The 19,835-nt window shown below is 39.1% G+C and overlaps 1 protein-coding gene across 4 annotated transcripts in view; it reads left to right on the plus strand.

Annotated features, from left to right (window-relative positions):
• Window positions 1–3,706: 3,706 nt before the first annotated feature.
• APP (amyloid beta precursor protein) overlaps window positions 3,707–19,835 on the plus strand; it is a 125,906-nt gene continuing 109,777 nt past the window's right edge. For 2 of the 4 annotated variants that reach the window (XM_063305459.1, XM_063305460.1), the window contains exon 1: window positions 3,708–3,941. In XM_063305459.1, the coding sequence (XP_063161529.1) occupies window positions 3,882–3,941 (60 nt within the window). In that variant the 5' untranslated portion in view covers window positions 3,708–3,881. Of the gene's footprint in view, window positions 3,942–19,835 lie in introns of all 4 variants that reach the window. The other 2 variants (XM_063305461.1, XM_063305458.1) reach the window with 2 other exon arrangements.

Here is a 19,835-nt window from a genome sequence, read left to right on the forward strand (position 1 = left end):
AGCTACGCCCATTCCTGGACTGAGATGCCCTCTGAACAGTCACTCATGCCCTTGTCATCTCCCATATAGACTATTGCAATGTGCTTTACGTGGGGCTACCCTTGAAGAATATTCAGAAGCTTCAGCTGGTCCAGAATGCAGCTGTATGGACAGTCATTGGTGCTGTAAAATCAGCCCATGTGAACCATTGTTACGCAAGCTGCATTGGGTACCAGTTTGCTTCCGGGTCCAATTCAAGGTGTTGGTTATTACCTTTAAAGCCCTACATGGCATGGGACCAGGGTACCTGAGGGACTGTCTCATCCCCATAACATCAACCTGCCCCACCCAGTCAGGCAGGGAGGGCATGCTACAGACCCCATCAGCAAAGGAATTTCATCTAGCAGGGTCCAGGAGGCAGGCCTTCTCTGCAGTGGTACCTGCCCTTTGGAATAACTTGACCCCGGAGTTGAGACGGGTCTCCTCACTCCCAGATTTCAGGAAGAAATTGAAGACCTGGTTCTGCCGCTTTGCATGGGATGGGGAGAGTGATAGTTCCACTGGGGGTGGCTGGCGCCATATCATCCCTTATTGATTATGGTTCTATCTCTGCTTGGATTTTATATTTATTTTCCTATTTATATTTTTAACTATAACTTAGGTGGATATGTTTTTATTATTATTTTATTGTAAACCGCCCAGAGTCCCCTGTTGGGGGGAGAGAGGAGGTGACATAAATTTAATTAAATAAACTAAATAATCCTTCCAGCAATGATTTATGGTTAGGACAGCCCTTTGAGGTAGTCCTTGCCTCCTCCTTAGGGCTGAGAGTATGTGACTTGCCCAAGGTCACCCTGCTGCCTTTGTGCCTAAGGCAGGACTAGAACTCACACTCTCCTAGTTTCTAGCCTGTTGCCTTAATTATTACACTGTCATGTTCACTGTTTCAATGTGCACTGTACATTGTAACGTTTCACATGCCATGGCGCTGATGCGCGTTTCTGTTTGGGAGGGAGCTGCTGTGAAACCTTGTACCAAGCTCTGTATCTATGTTCATTTCAATGGAATGTGTTTGGGTTATGTGCTCTGCTCAAGGACGTTTCCCACGGACCATCAGAAGCCGTTAGGAGCACCTGGGATTGTGAGCCTGGGAAGATTCTACCGGGGGAGGGATCTCATTTGAACCGAGGGTTTTTTAGTTTGCATTTGGCGCACTTTCATCATTCTCAGCTTTCTTTGTGATCCTGCATACTATTCTTTAATAAATCAGATACCTTTGTGATCCTGCTCATGAGTCTGATGGTGTTCTAGAATAGGCAATCATTACATACACCTAATCTGCATTCATATCTTTGCACAGTCATGTTTATTTGTACTAAAGTATTTTTAACTCAAACTGTTTGATCTTAATTATATCAGTTTTTGAGTTTTATATTGTTATAGTAAAGTTAGTGCTGTTGCTTTGTTTCACATTTATTGAAGAGCTTGTTGAAAATAACATGGATTCCCTATCAGAGTCTGGGAGGTTATTATCTATTTGGTAGTTACTATTTGGCTGGAAGAATAGTAATTGGCTGTCCATTATTCCACACAAAGCTTTAACACAATTAAAATTTGTTCTGAATCTTTAAAATTTTTCACTTCTTTCAAAGTAGGCTTGTTATGGAATGCCTACTTAATTAAGACTTATCTCATTACTTAAATGAAAAATCTGTTTAGTTTGCTGGTATCACTGAAATGTGGTCAAGCCACAATGATACTGTGTCTGTTGTAGGTCTTTCCCAGAATGATTTCTAATATTACAGGATCTTTGACTGTCAGGATGGGATAGACGTTTGGCCTTACTATTTAACCAGGTTTCCAAATTTTTTTATTCACTTTTAGAAGTTACCAATTGTTCTTTTGAATTCCTAGGCAGTGAGTTGACATTTCTATTCCATTGCTTAATTGCAGTCATATCTTTACCATCTGGTTCTACTAGTCAATTTGTTGAGGCATTTCTCTTGTGGCATTTTTCTGTGTTAGAATCCAATTTTGCTTAGGGATTTTAATATCTCTGATATTTTTCTCAATCTTGGTAAGAATGTTAGTGCATTGCTAACTTCCTGTGACTTCAAGTTGTTAGAGATCCCCCATTCTGATTAATTTGGACAAAGAACTAGCAACTCACATTTAATGTTATTTTTAAAGCAACTCAAAGGGACATGGATCAAAAGGTAAGTCTTATCACACCCACTCCTTTGGAGCCCAATATTCCCACAGCTGCATGAGGCACCCCTCTGTATAGCCAAAAGAACAATTGTTCTGTAGACCTAACAGAACAGTCCTGTTTTAGTAGGCATTGGTGACAGATTATTGGTTCTGTTGATGTTCAGTTTGGGATAGCTGTCTTCTATTTTTACATATGTTATTTATGTTACATACAATTTATAAACAGAAATCCTTCCAAATAAATAAATGTGGAATCAGAAAGGTAGATGTAATTGAACATGATGAATACAAGAAAGGGAGAAAATAAGCACAAATCCAGGCCTCTTCTTCCGCAGATGAAATAGTGAGATTGGTTGTCCTCTTCCTTGATGGAAATCTGGAGAGCAGTTGGAGTCACAAAAAGAAAAGTAGGGGTGGGGGGGAGTAAAGGGTATCAAAGACATTCAAGAAATGAAGCGCAGACGCGAGAAATCTTGGCCGAAAAATGTCAACGACCAAGGCTGGCTGGTGACGGGAAGGCGGAGGGGATATGTACTATACATTCCAGAACTTCCAAAACACACCTCTCATCAGTGCCATGAGTGATCACCTGATCTCACCTCCAGTCTTAAGCATGGTAAAATGTAACAGATTTTGCACACCTGAGACTATCTTTGAGTACTCTTGACGTAAGGGGGAAATACTTTTATTCCATTCAGCTGATTACAACTTAAGCCCATCTCATTAACAAGAAAGGCAACATAACAGGAATAAGGGGAAAAATGTGTGCTTTCACGTAAGATTGCACCATTATTAGTATGAGTGAGGACATTTTCACGGCACTTAAGAGAATTTTCTTAGCCATCTAGTATTTCAGCATTACTTATGGAGATTCTTAGATAGTAAGTTCAAGAGATGCACTAAGTACACCAACTGATTTACTTGCACAAGGCAGGGGGAACTGCTATGTAGAGCAGTTAACCATGCAACACACTCTGTACTTTCTAGCAACACTTATTACTCACCAGACTGAATTGCACAAGACAGGAGTCGACTTTTGGTTCGTGGGTCTGCTCTGACTTTTTCAAGAACCCAAAAGTACCAATCTGGGCCTGTGGCCAAAGAAACACGTTAAAGGACTCCTGATCCCAACTGATTATGACCTCAGAACTAAACAGAGTTCATTTTAGGATCCTTCAATCCTAAAACCGATTTTCGGTTTCCGCAATCCTTCTGCTTTGGGGCAAGGACAATTCTGTACGCCATACACTCTGCTTAAACTGCAAAATGTTGGAGAGCATCCAGATCCAGCTCCACATCCTGATCTACCGCCTGCTGTACCAGAAGCAGACATCAGACTGCCGCCGCACGCAGAGACCCTTCCGCCCCTCCCTCTTTGCTTTCCCCGGCCGGGGCTAGCGATAGTATCAGGCGATGGAGGTTGCAGTTGCGCAGCTCAGTCGCTAGGGGCCTCTGCGAAGGACCGGCCTGCTGATGCTCCCGCCGCCGCTTTGGGCGGGTTGGAGTATCAGCTGACTCGCCTTCTCCTTTCCGAAGCTCGGCTAGTGCTGCTGCTCCTGCAGCTCGGTTTCATTCCTCAGCAGAGAGGAGAGGCGAAGCAAGGCAGCTGGGTGGATATTTTTCTACTCTCTGCCTGTATATTTTTAAAGTAGTGCCTGAGCCCCAGGGTCCCAGCTGCTGCTCTGCCCGCGATGCTGCCGCATTTAGCTTTCCTGCTGCTCGTAGCCTCTTGGACAGCGGGAGCTTTGGAGGTAAGCGTCTCGCGATTACCCTCTCCCTGTTGCTACGAGAAGAAAGTCTTTGTTCGCCGAGAGCTTTCCGCAGCTTTAAGCTGGGTCGTCGGCCCCGAAAGTAGCTGATGAAAGCGGCCTGCCGAGGCTCGAGAAGAAAGGGTGTGTTCCTTGATCCGCGCCTCTTTAGAAATCCCTGGTTCAGTCTGAACAATGGAGAGAGGAGGCAGGGCGGACTGGGACGAGCGGCTTCCGAAAACGCCTCTTGCTCACTTGCGGATTTCTTTGGGCAGCCTTGAGCAGTCGCCCGCCGGCACCGGGGCGCTTTCGGAAGGGTGGGGAGAAGGGAAACTAGCCTTTTCTGTTGCTCTTAGGAAACGGGCAGGCTCTGGGATGACAAAGAAAAGGGGGCGCGGGGAGGGAGGGCGAGGCCCCCGTTTTTTCCTCACATCCATCCTTTCTGGAATGTGCCAACTTGGCACCAATGTATTCGATACTTTGCTTTGCAAAAAGGGAAGAGAGAGATGAGTTTTGCGTCTGTTGCCTGCTGCCGTGCAGCTTTTGTTGCCTTTACGCCTCTTCTGTGTTGTCTGGTGTGGCCGATCTGGGGGCGGAAATCGAGAAGGGGGGGCGTCGCCTGTGATGGTGGGGCCGGGAGACCCGACCCTTCGGCTAGGCGATTGTTATCGCCCCTTCCCCACTGCTTTCCCTGGTTCCTCCTCCTCTTCCTCACCCTCGCGGGGAACTCAAGCAAGAGGCGCTCGTTTGGGGATCGCCCCTCTCTCCCGCCGTGAGTGGGAGTGAGGGGAGGAGGAAGTTCTCGGCTCAGGTGCCCGCGGCTCGGGCAACTTCAGTACTAAGGCGTTAATGCGTTGCGGCTCCTGCGGAACAGCCCCCCTCCCGCCCCTGGGAGCTGCGAGCCCTCTGTCCCTCCGTGCTTCCCCGTAAGGCAGAAAAAGGGCATTACGGTGGGTCCCCCCGCAATAAGGTCGTTCAGTTTACCCAGGAATGCGTTGCAGACTTGGTGCGGGGCGGCGGGACTGGGAGAGGGAAGAATTCTGCCGAAATTCCGCAGGAGGTCTCCTTCGGTGCGGAGATAAGGCGCTTCATGCACCGAGAGGCTTTCCGCTAAGGAGGGGTGTTTGGGGAACCAGATGAAAGGAAATGGGTTGGAGCAAAGCTTAAGAGCGAGAAGATGGCGTCTCTGCAGTGCAGTAAGGAAGCGCTGTAATGAAAGCTGCAGACCGAAACAGCCCTCCCACCGCTAGGTGTTTTAACAACTCTTCCCTTCCTTTCAGTCAGCTCCCCATCGGTAGCGAATGCCCTGTGGAATGTTTTTCAGCCTCAGCACCCGGAGTAGAAAAAAGGGGGTGGGTGAGAAAGATAGGAAACTCCAGAGCAATCTTTCCGTGTGTACGGAGACTGCTTTTCCGCGATTTGACTGGGCATTTAGTTCTCTCTTACCCACCGGTCTTCCTCCTCGTTGCCTGTTAATTTCGCAGAATCAGTTCCACTCAATCCATTCGGCTGAAGCTGTGCTCAGCTCTGGAGAGGCTTGCTTGCGTTTCCTTCAGCGGGGCGCAGGGCATTGGCAGAAGAAGATCTGAATATGCCGCACCCTCTTCGAGGACTGTAAGAAAGTGGAGAGTCTTGGGATTTAATTTCTTGAACCTAAAGGATAAGGCATTACCTCCAAGGTGGTGGGATGGGAAAACAGTATGTTGGCCTGCAAGGTAGGCTAGAGCTCTTAGCTTGCACTGACTGAGTAGTGTGAGTGTGGAATAAAACTGGGTTCTGCTTCTGACATACTGCCCCTAATGTGCTGAAATTGACCTGTATTTCCTGCTTGCTAGTTACAGGAAATTGACACATGGCTCTGCCATTAGAAAGCATTATGGTGAAATTGACCCAGTCCATGATGTGGGGTAGAGGTCAGTAGTATTCATAGGTCCTTATTTTTTTTCCTCATACTATTACTTTTCCCCCATTCTTTGCATAATGCTGGTTACCATTAAAAGGAATAGTATGATAGGTATGGATGTAAAAATAAGATGTGAATTTCTAAATTTATGAAAGCTGATTACTTTAACTTTTTAAAACTCTTAGGGCAGAAGGAAGAAAAGAAGTCTTGCTGACTTCTCTTTCCTTCAGTGCATTAGGTCCTGTATTTGTTGATGCAAATGAGTCTCATTAATTTAATTCCTTAGTAGGTGAGTATAGGATGGCAAATTAAGGTTATAATCCTATTTTATGCACACTTGTTTTAGGAATTTCAATTAAATGAATGTGATTTACTTTGAATTCACAATGCAATAGAATGGTGATATAGCATGCTTCAGTGATATTGTGTGGGTGGACAATCAAAAGAAAACAGTCTTCAAAAGAGCAACTAGATGATCTATTTGTTAAGCATTAGGTGTACAGTTTCATATGCCAATTGTAGAATAGAAATGTTTTTCAAATCCTTTGTATTTGAGGTTTGGCTGTCTTTTCCATAGTGGTGAAATTTATTAACATAACAGATCTAATATTCATTGAAAATAACTGTCTATGAAATCTGTACAGAGCTAGTTGTTTACTTTTTAAAAATTGGGCTTTTTTATCCTACCTTTTTGCCCAATGGACTTAAGTTGACATTCATGATTTTCCTCCCACCTCCTGTAGTTCATACACACATTTATATTTCCAACAATTCTTTAAAGAAGATTAGGCCTATTTTACAGGTTAATAATAAAGATTACAGGAATTAAGTTACAGGTGTCATACCTTGAAACAGACTTGACTAGTTTTACATGTTGCATTAAGCCATGGTTTGAGTAACCTCTTGGTTCACATATCATATTCAACCATAATGTGGTTGATTTCATTTTTGTTTTTTGTGATGTGTGAACCCAGCTTTTAAGCTACAAGATCTGTATGTTGTATGTCATCTGCATGGCTGAGTATAATAGTTACAGTCAAAATATCTGGAATATAACAGATTGGAAATGACTGCGATAGAATTTAGGATAATAATATCCAAGTTTGTATACCCACTTCATGATGAAGACATGGCTGCTTGGTTGTACCTTACAAAGGAGCACTCTTGCCAGTGTACAAATATATATATGTATGTATGTATCAAAGAGAATATTTGTAGCTCAGGGTTGAACTGTGGAGTCCTTGGTGCTCTCTGAGCCTTGTTGTTTTCTTGCAGATGTTTCATTGCCAGACTAGGCAAGTTCTTCAGTGCGAAAAGGGCCATTTGTATGCCCCTTTTGTAGTTTTATGAATAAAGCTATTCTGTTATGAAAACATTAGCTTTCAATAGATATGCATTTCTGCCCTCCTCTGCCCCTCTTTCCCGTTTTTCTGAGTGTCTGTTGCTGCAAATTATCAATTAACACAGTTCGCTTTGATTTAATTGTCTTTTGAATGTCTTGACAAACAAGTTTATTTTGTGAAGCAAAATATTGCAAAGATTTTGATTACAACCTTGACTGACAATTTGGTTTCCATTGAATGTTGAAACTACTCCAAGGCTGATATTGAAAAAGGAAGTTTTAGCTTTTTGAAAGTTGTTGTTGTTTATTCGTTTAGTCGCTTCCGACTCTTCGTGACTTCATGGACCAGCCCACGCCAGAGCTTCCTGTTGGTCGTCAACACCCCCAGCTCCCCCAGGGACGGGTCCGTCACCTCTAGAATATCATCCATCCATCCATCTTGCCCTTGGTCGGCCCCTCTTCCTTTTGCCTTCCACTCTCCCTAGCATCAGCACCTTCTCTAGGCTGTCCTGTCTTCTCATTATTTTTGAAAGTAGAGAGTTGAAAAATAATGTGTTTACTGTCTTAATCTGAGCCTCTCCCTTTAGAGGCTTAAATACAGAGTTTTATGAACAAGCATAAATAATAGTTTAGGTATCCCATATATGTCAATTTATGTAAATTCTATATTACCTGCAGGTGGTGGTCAAAATTGCATTCTTCTGCTTGGAAGAACATCCTTTAAATGGTTTTGCTTTTCATCCTTGACAGGTTCTGCCTATGAATTAGATTGTTTATGGGCTACAGAGTTTGTTTATGGGCTACAGAGTTTGCAGTGGTGTATCTTAGGAAGGCATTTTATGATAACAAAATGGATTTGAAATTACTAAAAAGGGTGCTGGGCAATCCATGTGTACTTGATTTATGACAATGCATTTAGTACAAGTATTACAATATGTCAGTTTCCAAACTTTAGTGTTAACTGGGATATTTCATTTTGTGATAATATTTGTATTAATTTAGAAAATGATTGGGTTCCATAATTCTCAATTCAAGATTCCCTTTGCTAATGATGATAGCACTAAAGTACTATACTACAGTGTAAAACAAAAGTATGTGATATGAAATACATCACTTTTTAAATCATTATATAGCTCTTTCCTATTAGAGCCAGATAGCAAATAAGTCTAAGAAAGTCCATGTTATTTTTGTTTTAATCTCCCTTTTAAGATACATTTTTTCTGTGTCATTTATGGTACACACATACCTAAAAGAAGTAGTTTCAATGATCATTTTAAGACATGGAGTACATAAATAGGCTATGAATGAGTTGTAGTGAAGGTCTGGGTCTCCTTTTCCTCTCCTTCAGTTGATAAAAAATTAGTTTCCACAATAAGTATGAACTTTGTGACATATGGTTTGTTCTACTATCATTACATAGTTAAAAAAGGATGAAAGTTGATGTTCTTAGGGACTGAGTGAAAATTTAACCTAGTCATAGTCAGCAACTACAGCTTTAAGTGGGGAGCTAAGATTGAAAAGTTTGAGGTATGACCTAGTGAAAAGTGGCTACAATAATGCTTAACCATCAATACATAAATGACCTTCCCTTACTTCCTTGAAATAAATCAATTCTTGCTCTCTTTTCTAGAAGATTGATACTGCATGAATATGGCATAATATTTATATGCTTGAAGAATATAAATGACTCATTCTTTACCATTTTAAATTCATTAGTGTCACTCTGTGTCTTCTGCTTTTAGTAGGGCCATTTTTCATCTCTGTATTCCATGAAAAAAGTGACACCAATTCCAAATACACCTTTCCACTTAGATAAGAGTTTTCATACAGCTTCTTTTGCAAACAAAACAGTAACCAACTAATGCTCCACAATATTTAATTATTTATTGGATTTATATGGCCACCCATCTCACTCTGGGCGATACACAACTTTAATATAAATAAAAATATATACTGTTATTAAAATGAACTTTAAAAATAGAACACAGAGTTACTGGAGAATCATAAAAGGCCTTCAACATAGCTAGGAAATGGGGTCTGTCACACACACCAGAGCCCCAGGTTTGGGTACAGTGGTACTAAATGACAGTCTTAGCACAGAAATAACCCATTATGCTACACATTGAGAAGTCAAAATGTTTGACTTCTTCTAAGCCACTTGTTTGTGGCTTAGCATGTTGTGTGAATCAGCCAGTTTGATTCATTCATTAAATGAGTTTTTCCTCTTTTTAAAGAAGTATTGAAATTGTCTTCCATTTCATCCCAGTGTATGTGTGTCAAGGAGTACATGATGCTTGAATCTGTTGTGTCAGTATTGCAAGTGAATAGTACATTAAATAATGCCTTGCTCATTTCCTGTTTGACTTATTGCAACACACTCTACATGGGGCTGTCCTTGAAGAGCATTGTGAAGCTTCAACTGGTGCAGAATGCATAAGTATGGGCAATATTGGGTGCCACATGGTATGGCCAAGTAAGAGCCAGCTTAGTCTAGTGGTTAAGGTACTGGGCTAGAAACCAGGAGTCTGTGAGTTCTAGTCCCACCTAAGGCATGAAAGCTGGTTGGGTGACCTTGGGCCAGTCATACACTCTCAGCCCAACTCACCTCACAGGGTGGTTGTTGTGGGGAAAATAGGAAGAGGAAGGAGTATTAGGTATGTTTGCTGCCTTGAGTTATTTATAAAAATAAAGTGGGATAAAAAATAAACACTGCTGTTCCCTGAGCTGCAGGCTTTCAGTCAGCTTCCCAATACAATTTAAGGTGCTGATTGTCACCTCTGAAGCCTTGGTTGGCATGGGGCTGGGTTACTTGTGGACCACCTCTCCCCAGTGGTTTATGCCTATCCCACCAGATGGGGTAGAGTGGGCATGCTCCAGGTCCCAGTCCGTCCATATTCGGGGACCATCTTTATGGAGCAACAGAAGCATATGAACTATTACTTAGATAACTAAAATATCACTGAGCAAGCTTAGGTTATTTAATATGTGCTTCAAAATAGCTGTGCTGTCTCACAGCGTGTTTTAATATATGCCTTTTCCATGGTAAAAATATACTAAATGTGCCTAATGATTCTTCCACTTATGTGGGTAATACAGCTATGAAGTTATTTCTTTTCAGAGTTGGGAGTTTCATGTTGGATTTCCACAGGTTTATGTGTCAGAAAACAATCCAGAGTTGTTAATTTGGGAATCCCAGAACCAGAGTTTCCATTTGAACTTCCAAATTATTCTATAGAGTGCTTTTGCAATTCTCATTGAGAAGGTAGATGCTGACAATACTTTGCTGATTTGAATGCCACAGCAACTTATGGTTAATGCTTCTTTCCAAAATGGGAGAAGAAGAATAAAATTGATGAGATTAAGGAGAAAAAAAAATAGACAAGCCTTTGGTTCTTAATGTTAAGCCTTATTATTGTTTGATTGTTTGTTTTCTTTTTGCTTGGGATTCTGGTTTTGTAGGTGTGTATGTGTCTGTATAAAATTCATTTTCATTCATAAGGATAATTTTTTTTCTTGTGCAACCTTGCTGACTTGTCATAATCTCAAGTGACCTGGAATGTTTGAGTATATGGTTATGTTCCTTATGGTAATTATATGTTTATCCGGTATTTACTACTTCTTGGGACTGCAGAATTCTTCCTATATCTGAGACATGTTTATACAAGGCTATTTTGCACAGTCACCAGTTACATATTCCTGATTTCCCCTGGCTGAAATGAGGTGCCTTTCCCAAACCTGTTTCCACTTACTGATTTGAAAAAGACTTTACTGTAGAAAAACTATGGCTCAAAGTTCTGCTGAATGAAGCATTACCCTGCCAATGAAGCAGAATATTGTTTGTGAATTGTACTATAGCATATTCAGTTAACTGTAAATTCTGCTCTAGCCAAGATAGTTGAATACTACAGTATTCAGATTGGGTGTGTGGATGGATTTCTTGACGAAAGGCAGATATCTTTCTCTTCAAAATCTACTCCCATATTCCCAGGTATAGACCTACTCTATGAGTGGTGTTAGTGTAACAGTGAAGACAATCTGGCATGTGGGTTTAATCTCACCTGCCAATGACCCATCTAACTTTGGCCAAAGTGTCTCTTCTGAAGCCCCCATATGTTCTTAAGGAATATCTTAAAGCATACACTGGAAGTTGGATAGTGTTTATGGAAGGTATGGCTTGCTGAAGGATGCCTGAGGAACAATCCAGCTCATATCCTTTACAAAGACAAACACTGGTTTATTGGAATGTTTGACTGCCCAGTTCAGGCATATGGACCAATTACACCAAATCTTGTTTCTAGAAACTAGCAGCATTGAAATAACACATCTGCTTTCCAAACTGGTACCCTCAAGGACTGCTTATCTGTGTTACACAGAATGTTTGTATCCTTGACATAATCACGTACATCATAATTAAACTGATATAAAATTGTATTGATTCATTAAAAGATCTTGACTAGAGAAATGTTTAGATTGATTTATGTAGTACCTATTGCTCGTTGCCCATGTTTTCTGATGACACCACTGGCTCAGGTACTAGCCTTTACATAAAGCAGAATGATGGTAGAACTGAACCTATGACTTTTGTTGATGTAGGATCTTTTTACAGAATCCAAAGTAACAAAACAAATACTAGAGAAATCAAGAAGAGGAAAGGTGAACTAGGCTTGAACTTTTGGGTTTGTTGGTCATTTGAATGCAGCTCTTATTTATAGTAATGGTTTAAAATATGTCTATTTGCAGATTAAATTGTGAAATGATAGTCCATTCTTATGTACTGTATAGTCCAAATAATTATTGTGCATTGTATGTGTAGACTAACTTCAAGTGACTTTAGAAAGGATCCTGTTCTTATTAAGGATGGATGTGTTATTAGTTACCTATTTTGTTAGTAACTATGTTCAGTAGCTGCATGATCAAACTTAATTATTTGGTAAGGGATGGGGTCGGATAATGGCTAGCAGAAACATGCAAAACTTTCAAATTCAGATGTTTTCAGATGGGAATTGGCTATTTTGACCTCATAGAAAAGATTCTAACCTTGTTTCAATTTTTGGATCATTCAGATGCCAGGCTTGTCAAAATAGAAAAACAAACGTTCTATTTACTATTAGTATGATTCTTTTTGTATGCATTTCTGTTCTAGGAAAATTATAGACATGACCTGACCTAAAGTTTTTTCTAGTATTTCACAGTTTTGCGCAGATTTGGACCAATCTTTCTATGTTCACTGTAGAATGTTGGCCTGGAAAGGCTGTTCCTTATTTGATCTTGACAATTGTGGATAACTTACAAAACAGTTGATCTGAAGCTAAATTATGTTAATGGGCCTGGTACAAGAATTTAACAATTTCCTTTAATATTTATCTAATAGGAGTTTATCATAATTGTTTAGGTTGCTGCCACTTGAAGAATAAAGCCTATGTTGTAATTTCAGCTTTTTAAGGAAGAGGCAAATTTTTGTTTAGAAATGTAATGAGCTTTTATTTTCTGGTTGGTTAAATGGTTATGCCAGCAGGAAAGAGCAAAATTGGAATAAATTTGGCTCATATGTGATAAGCCAGGATTTTCCAGAATCTTTACTTATTCTGTATGAAGACATAATTAGATTGTATGTTAACTTTCACTTCAACTATTGACATGAAGAAACTATGATTTGGTCTGCTTTTGGCTTAATGCTTTGGGTGAATCCAGCTATTGTAGCTTAGCTTTGTATGCCATCAGAATATTATGGCTTGTTTAACAAGCTATAGTTAAAAAGTCCTGGCATAGCATAGTGTGTGATACAAAGGTCTGTGAAGTGTTCACTGTTACAGAGATGGCTGACTGAGGTCAAGATAGGACAAGATGTACTTTCTGAAGAATGTGGAATAACTGCTTAGAGATGTGGTAACTTTACTCCAATGAATAGAAAGCCAAAAGAGAAAATGTGTTGTAAAATTTAAACTGTTTTATAAGGAAATGTGATCCAGAAAGCACTATTGTATGATTTTCTCCTCTTCCTAGAAATTCTCCTATTATGTCATTTCCATAATAGCCAAAATCTTTTGTCACCTTGCATGCTGGAGTTATCTTAGGTCAGTATTGTTTTCAACTGAACTGTACTCGGTTATACAATTGGAACTGTCCTGATGATATGATTTTGGCACAGTCGAAATCTGCTTCTATTAAAATCAGAATTGTTGTACTACTGGATCCTGCTTCAAGAAAATAATTCTGTCTCTAATTGAACAGTTCATTTAATGAATGCTAGTAGGCAGACTTTTGTGCAGCAATTCTCTTCCACCAAAGAAAAGGGGTATTGGGAGTATGTTAATAGGCATCTTTTCTTCAGCAAATTACTAAAAGTATTTCATGATATTTATTAGAAAATTAGTTTAGCTGAAGATACAGAGAAAAGTTATATAAATAGAATAGAGCAATTATGAAAGTGGAGTAATTGCATTAGCCAAGGAAGTCTGCAGTTATCACCTATGCACAGGAACAGACTTAAACTGTTGACATAACAAGCCCACATGGTGTGGTGCTCACACGTTATCCTATAACCTCTTTTATCCTCCCTAAGCCATTTATTTTTACCCCACCTTCTTTCTGGGTCAAAGCTCATCAATCCAAATACTGCCTAAGGTTGTTAAATGGGAAAAGGGACACAGTGCTCCCTATGACATCAGTGTCATGCATGTTCCATATTAAAAAATGGATATCCTTATTTATTTGTTTGTTTGTTTGTTTGATGAATTTAGCCACCGCCCATCTCCCCCCAAAGGGGGGACTCTGGGCGATTTACAACAAATATAAAAACATTAAAATACTCTAATAAATATAAATACAAATATGACATAAACATAAATACAATATAAAATCCAGATGATGGTAGCAGTGGTATCATTCATGTATATCTAAAGGGGCCATTTAAGGTGCTAGCCATCTCCAGGGGTTATTACTTCCCTTCCCGCCCCAAGCGAGGTGGCAGAACCAGGTCTTCAATTGTTTTCGGAAGGCCACAAGAGATGGAATCTGTCTTACCTCTGGAGGAAGAGTCCTCCACTGTTTTATGTCCACAAAATTTGGTGTATTATGTTCCTGATCTCCCAGTCATAGCTAGGACAAGGGAATTATGCTGAGGTCTCGCACACTTTTTCTTCCTGTTGGGTTCTCCTATTTTTCTATGATTTAGCATCAGTACACACACAGCATCTGTATTAAATCTGGTTTTAAATCTGGCTTCAACTGAATCCTCTTATTGTACATTATGTATAACACTGGAAAATAAGGCAGTGTAGATCCTTCAAGGTAGGAAGTTAGGAACATGTACATGCACATGGGAGCATGGATGAAGCACCTCTTTTTAATTATAGCAGTTGATTTTTTTTTCAGACTAGCATAGCTGCTTTACATTTTACTTTCAATTGTACATGTGTGTGTGTAGTCAAACAAAATGCCCACATGAACAGCCAAGCAAAGTGGCCGTATAAGCATATGCAAGTAGAGATAGCTAGGAGCAGCTTCTTAAGCAGCTGCACAAGCCTGAAGAAGATGCTACTTTAATGAGTTGAAAAGAAGTGGTTTATAAGTATTTCCATGTATTCTAAAGTATATTTTCACAGTACTTATACACTCCTAGTAGAAAAAGCAATGCTATGCTACAATTGATAGTGAAGGAGGAGTGGGAAGGATGTGGAAATGATAAAATGAACAAACACAGAAAATTTGGTTCTTCTGACCAATACAGAACTAGGTATGTAATCCACGACTCATTTTTCTGTTCCAATTCAGCCACACACACGCACACACACCCATTCTATCCTTGTACTCTTTTCTGTCTGTGAGTTGCTGATGGTTGCCTGGTCCTCTTTTTTCAGCCTGGTTGGCTCATATCAGCTAGAAGTATGTTTTCAGGTCATGTAAGTGGAATTGAGGAGATGTGATCAGCTTTGGAATTCTTTCCATCTCTTCCCTATAATAGCCTTCCAGGTTGTGTTCGGCTGGGGTCAAAGCTAAGTTTGTTGATATTTCAGGAAGCTTGAGCTAGCAATAGAAACAGTTTGCTACGTAGCTAATAAGTGGGCTCTAAGATCTTCTGCTAATACTACTCACCTTCTATAACAAATCTATGCCCAGGTGTCTTTGCTGTCAGAGTCCTATGAGAAAATAGTTCACAAGCTAATGATGATCCGTATATTTAAAAGCATTGGCATTTTATTCTCCCTAGTTTTTAATTTGTTTCCAGATAGCTTAAAATGAATACTTTATTTCTCAGAATATCTGCTGTATAGATTTTGTTTCTCATATTGCTTGGTTAAAAGTTATTAGGAAGAATGGTGATTGGCTAATATGCCCTTCCTCCAGGCATGATTGCCAAAGTTGGAAGGTCAACTAAGTGTGTATACATATGTACCTCTTCCCCTCGTGGAAGAGATGTATATCATGGTAAATGTACTTAAAGGATATGAAGAAAAATCAACTTTGCCCAAGAATAAAACAATATGATTTAGTATCACAAAAATGTAATAATAATGATATGCGTTGAAAATGCATATCAAAAAATGATGGTTCTTTTCAAGTGTAGGCTTCAGTCATCACTGTATAATGTATCTTAATTATTCCATAATGAACACAGAAATGTAAGAATGTAGTGTAACATTGCATGCCAGTAAAAAAAACCTGCTATTGCTCATTTTATTAATGCCATAATTTCAAAATAATTTATGAAGATAGTATGGACATTGAACCTTTCTTGAGATGCATTCTAGTTTTATCAAAGAGTTGGTCTGCTGAAAGGGGAATTAAAGATATTGGCTCGAAATTCACAGCTATTACAGCCTTGATCACGGAATATAGGAAAATTTGTCCTCTTTTTACCTGTGAGGTACATAAAGAATATACTCTTTAGATACAATAAAATGTTTAGCCCAGATTTGCAGTGCCTGAACAAATTATTTGATAAAATCTGCAAATATATTAATAAAATGTCCTCCACTTGGAAGTAAAAAGAATGTTGCAAGTAGAAGCAAATGCATAGTTGTTTTCCTATTACAGTATGGAGAAATACCTCAAGAAGCCATTCTGTGTGAGAACAGCACTTTGAGGGAGAAAAAAAATCCTTCCTGCTGGTTCTGCACCTGCTCAGGTATAATTGTAAAGCATCTTCTGTTTACACTTTGAGGTCAGATGCAGACCTGAAACAAACCACTGAGTCTTACTTCTTACCCTCTTTCCCCTTCCTCATCTCTTTAAGTACAAAAGAATTCTTGTAGCAAAATTACACTTCAATACTTGTATGCAAAATTATTACTTTCCTAAACTTAATAGCTATTCTTGTCTGAATTCCTCCTCCGGAAGAAAAGGGATTCTGTGTTGTTACAGATGGTACAGACTGATAATTAGACAGCATTATCTTGAGGGAAAAAATCCACTTTGTATGGTAATGCTAATTATATTTAAAGGGATTTCTCAATGCATTTCTTATGCTTCTGTATTCAAATCTTAGTATCCATAGAATGCTTAGCTTCTTTTTAAAAAGTAGAATTAAATAATACATTTTTTTTAGATTCTCACATGGCATAAATCATGCAAAAAGTGTCATGTGTTGAGTGAAATTATTTTATGGAAGATAATATTTTTGGACTGGAGGTATATGCTCCAGATTGGATACAGACTGAATTAAAATTGGATTTCTTTGAATTCATTACGGTTAGTTGGTCATGGTATTTCATCACAATTGTCAGAAAATATATAGTATTCATACTTTGATATTTTATATTTTATATTAGTAAAATGCATAGTCTCCTATGGTGGAAAGTAAACAACAAAACATCCTGGAACAAGGAAATGGCAAACAGCTTCTGTATTGCTATCAAGAAGATGTCCATATCCATGTAGTCATCAGGAGTGGAGTTCAACTCAAAGGAACCTTTATCTTTTTAGTCTTACATTTCAAACAGGCAAAAATCATGTATATCATCAAAGGTGTAGTGAGCATATTACACAGGTCACTGCTTAGTCTTATATAAACAAAGTAGACTAACACAATCTAAGGATTTGTTACATTTCTAAAATCCATTTAATCATGCTGCAAAGACACAATGTCTTAATTACTTATTTAATATAATGGTTAAAACTCTATTCAGATAACATTTCTGTACTAGCTTTTCGTTAAAAGAAACCCTGTTATATGTATTTCATTTGCTGTGTTCCTTCAGTAGAAGAGAGACAACTCACATGTAAGAATTTATCCTATGTAGTATGATTGGTAAATTCTAAAGAAAATCCCATTTGTTTAGCTTGCTGAAAACTTTTTATTATGTCATGGTTCAGGAGCTTCGTACATGAAAAATGTTTGATGATTTTGTGGTTCTTGTTAACTGGTCATTAATTTTAGTGGCTATAGAATCTGGAAGCAATTATGTTAGATCTTTGTCTGCATTTGATACTACAAATGTGTTTTGGATTATTTTGCCTTCCAATTAAAATTATTTTAAGAATAAATAGCTTAAAATCTCTAGCTGATTTTTTATAGTGTTTATATGCTAATAAGTAGCTTCTTAAACACAATTTTTAAACATTGCTCACAAGTAAATCACAGTATCTACCTTGTTTAAATAAGGTTTTGATCTGGGAAATTACATTTTGTTTTGGGGTCCTGCCTAGGGGCCCATGAATGGTATGGATGGTGATATAGTTATCCAAATCAGTTTCCTGGTTTGGTGTCTGTTCATCCCCCATAGGGAATAAGTTATCCATTAGCTCCATTTGTATTACATTTAAATCCCCCTTCAAATTAATTTCATGGACATCTGTTACAACTTGTTCTTGTTTTACAACTTCATTAGAGCATATTCTGTCCAGTTTCTCAAGCAATTGATGCAATCTATCCAGTAACTTAACTGATAGATATTCAAAAGTTTGCACTAAGGATTTCTGCTCCATTTTCTTCATCTTCTGGCTCCCTATAATGTCCAACCGTGAAGGTCTCCTTATCATAAAAAAACCCAAAGCAGTTGCCATTTTCCCATGAGAAGGTATCTTCAATTAATCAAAACTACTAATTCCAAATCCCTCCGGCTCACTAATCCATTCTTAACTTTCCAAAATCCATATACTAAGCACCCTTTTGTTGCATGTGTGTTTATTCGTTCAGTCACTTCCGACTCTTTGTGACTTCATGGACCAGCCTGTGCCAGAGCTTCCTGTCGGTCACCGCCACCCCCAGCTCCCCCAAGGTTGAGTCCATCACCTCAAGAATATCATCCATCCATCTTGCCCTTGGTCGGCCCCTCTTCCTTTTTCCTTCCACTTTCCCTAGCGTCATCATCTTCTCCAGGGTATCCTGTCTTCTCATTATGTGGCCAAAGTACTTCAGTTTTGCCTTTAATATCATTCCCTCAAGTGAGCAGTCTGGCTTTATTTCCTGGAGTATGGACTGGTTTGATCTTCTTGCAGTCCAAGGCACTCTCAGAATTTTCCTCCAACACCACATAGTCCAAGAAAATCATATATTTTCAAAATGCTTAAAATCAAATTTAGACCATTGTCTTTTAAGGAGTTAGAAACTTTCCTGATGAATACAGTAAAACCTTGCCATCCAAAGGGTCTTAATCTCTCCAATATACAAGAAATAAATCACTTTTTTGGATTGATTTTTTTTTTTAAGATATAAAGCTCAGTTGAGGTTAATGTCCATAAAGCTGCTTTGTGAGTGTGAACTTGATATAATCCTGACTCCTAGCCACTCCACTCATAAGCTGACCGTAAAACAGCAGTTTCCACGGTCTACTCATGAGTAGCAGCTGTCCAGAGTCAAATGGATGATCTCAGCAATCTCTCCTTTGTTCTGGAGAGATTACACTGGCCCGGATCCAGTGGTGATTTCCCTCACAAAAGCTGTCTTGCAAGCCAGCAAGACCATCAGCTCGCCTGTGGCTCTCACAGGAAGTATCCTCCTTCATTTTTATCCCTGTAATTCAAGCAGCATAAAATAAACCTTGTTTCCAGACAGAAAGCTGAAGGCCAGGGTGGGAGAAAGGAAAAGATACAAAACCTTTCTACTTCATTTCTAGTAAAGATATTTTTTCAGAGCTCTTATATGAAAAAAACCAACAAAACCAAAACAGACCAATGGGGAGAACCCATTTTAAAACAAAAGCTGATTCATTCAAAATATGGGTGCCATTATAGTAGTCTTACCAATCCAAATGTGTTGGACTGTGACTCCCATACTTCCTAGATAACAAAAGAAGTGGAAGAGTTCGAATTAGATACAAATGTATAGACATGTCCTATTATAGTCTTTTCACCCTTGTTTATTCTCTGGAACAGATGAACAGAGAGTATGTGACACTTTCCCAGTACTCTTAGGTTGCTCTCTGCTAAAAGTCTCAATCAGTCCTTAATTGTAGGAAAGGATGTACAACCTGACCTTTTAAATAGTATGCTTCACTACTAGAAAAATTGGACTTTTTAGGGAATGTGGGAATAGGTTATCTGGGTGCATTTCCATCCTATTCACAAATTAAATCCCCAATATAAAGTGACCTCTAAAATGACGTTTTAGTACATTTAGGAAGGACTGAGTTGTGTGAAATGGCTTTAATGTTATTTAAACCGATTTGACAAGATGTATATAATGTTCTGTATTTTTGAACTTTGATTAATA

This window comes from Candoia aspera, chromosome 5 (genome assembly GCF_035149785.1).
Source record: "Candoia aspera isolate rCanAsp1 chromosome 5, rCanAsp1.hap2, whole genome shotgun sequence".
Taxonomy (NCBI): domain Eukaryota; kingdom Metazoa; phylum Chordata; class Lepidosauria; order Squamata; family Boidae; genus Candoia; species Candoia aspera.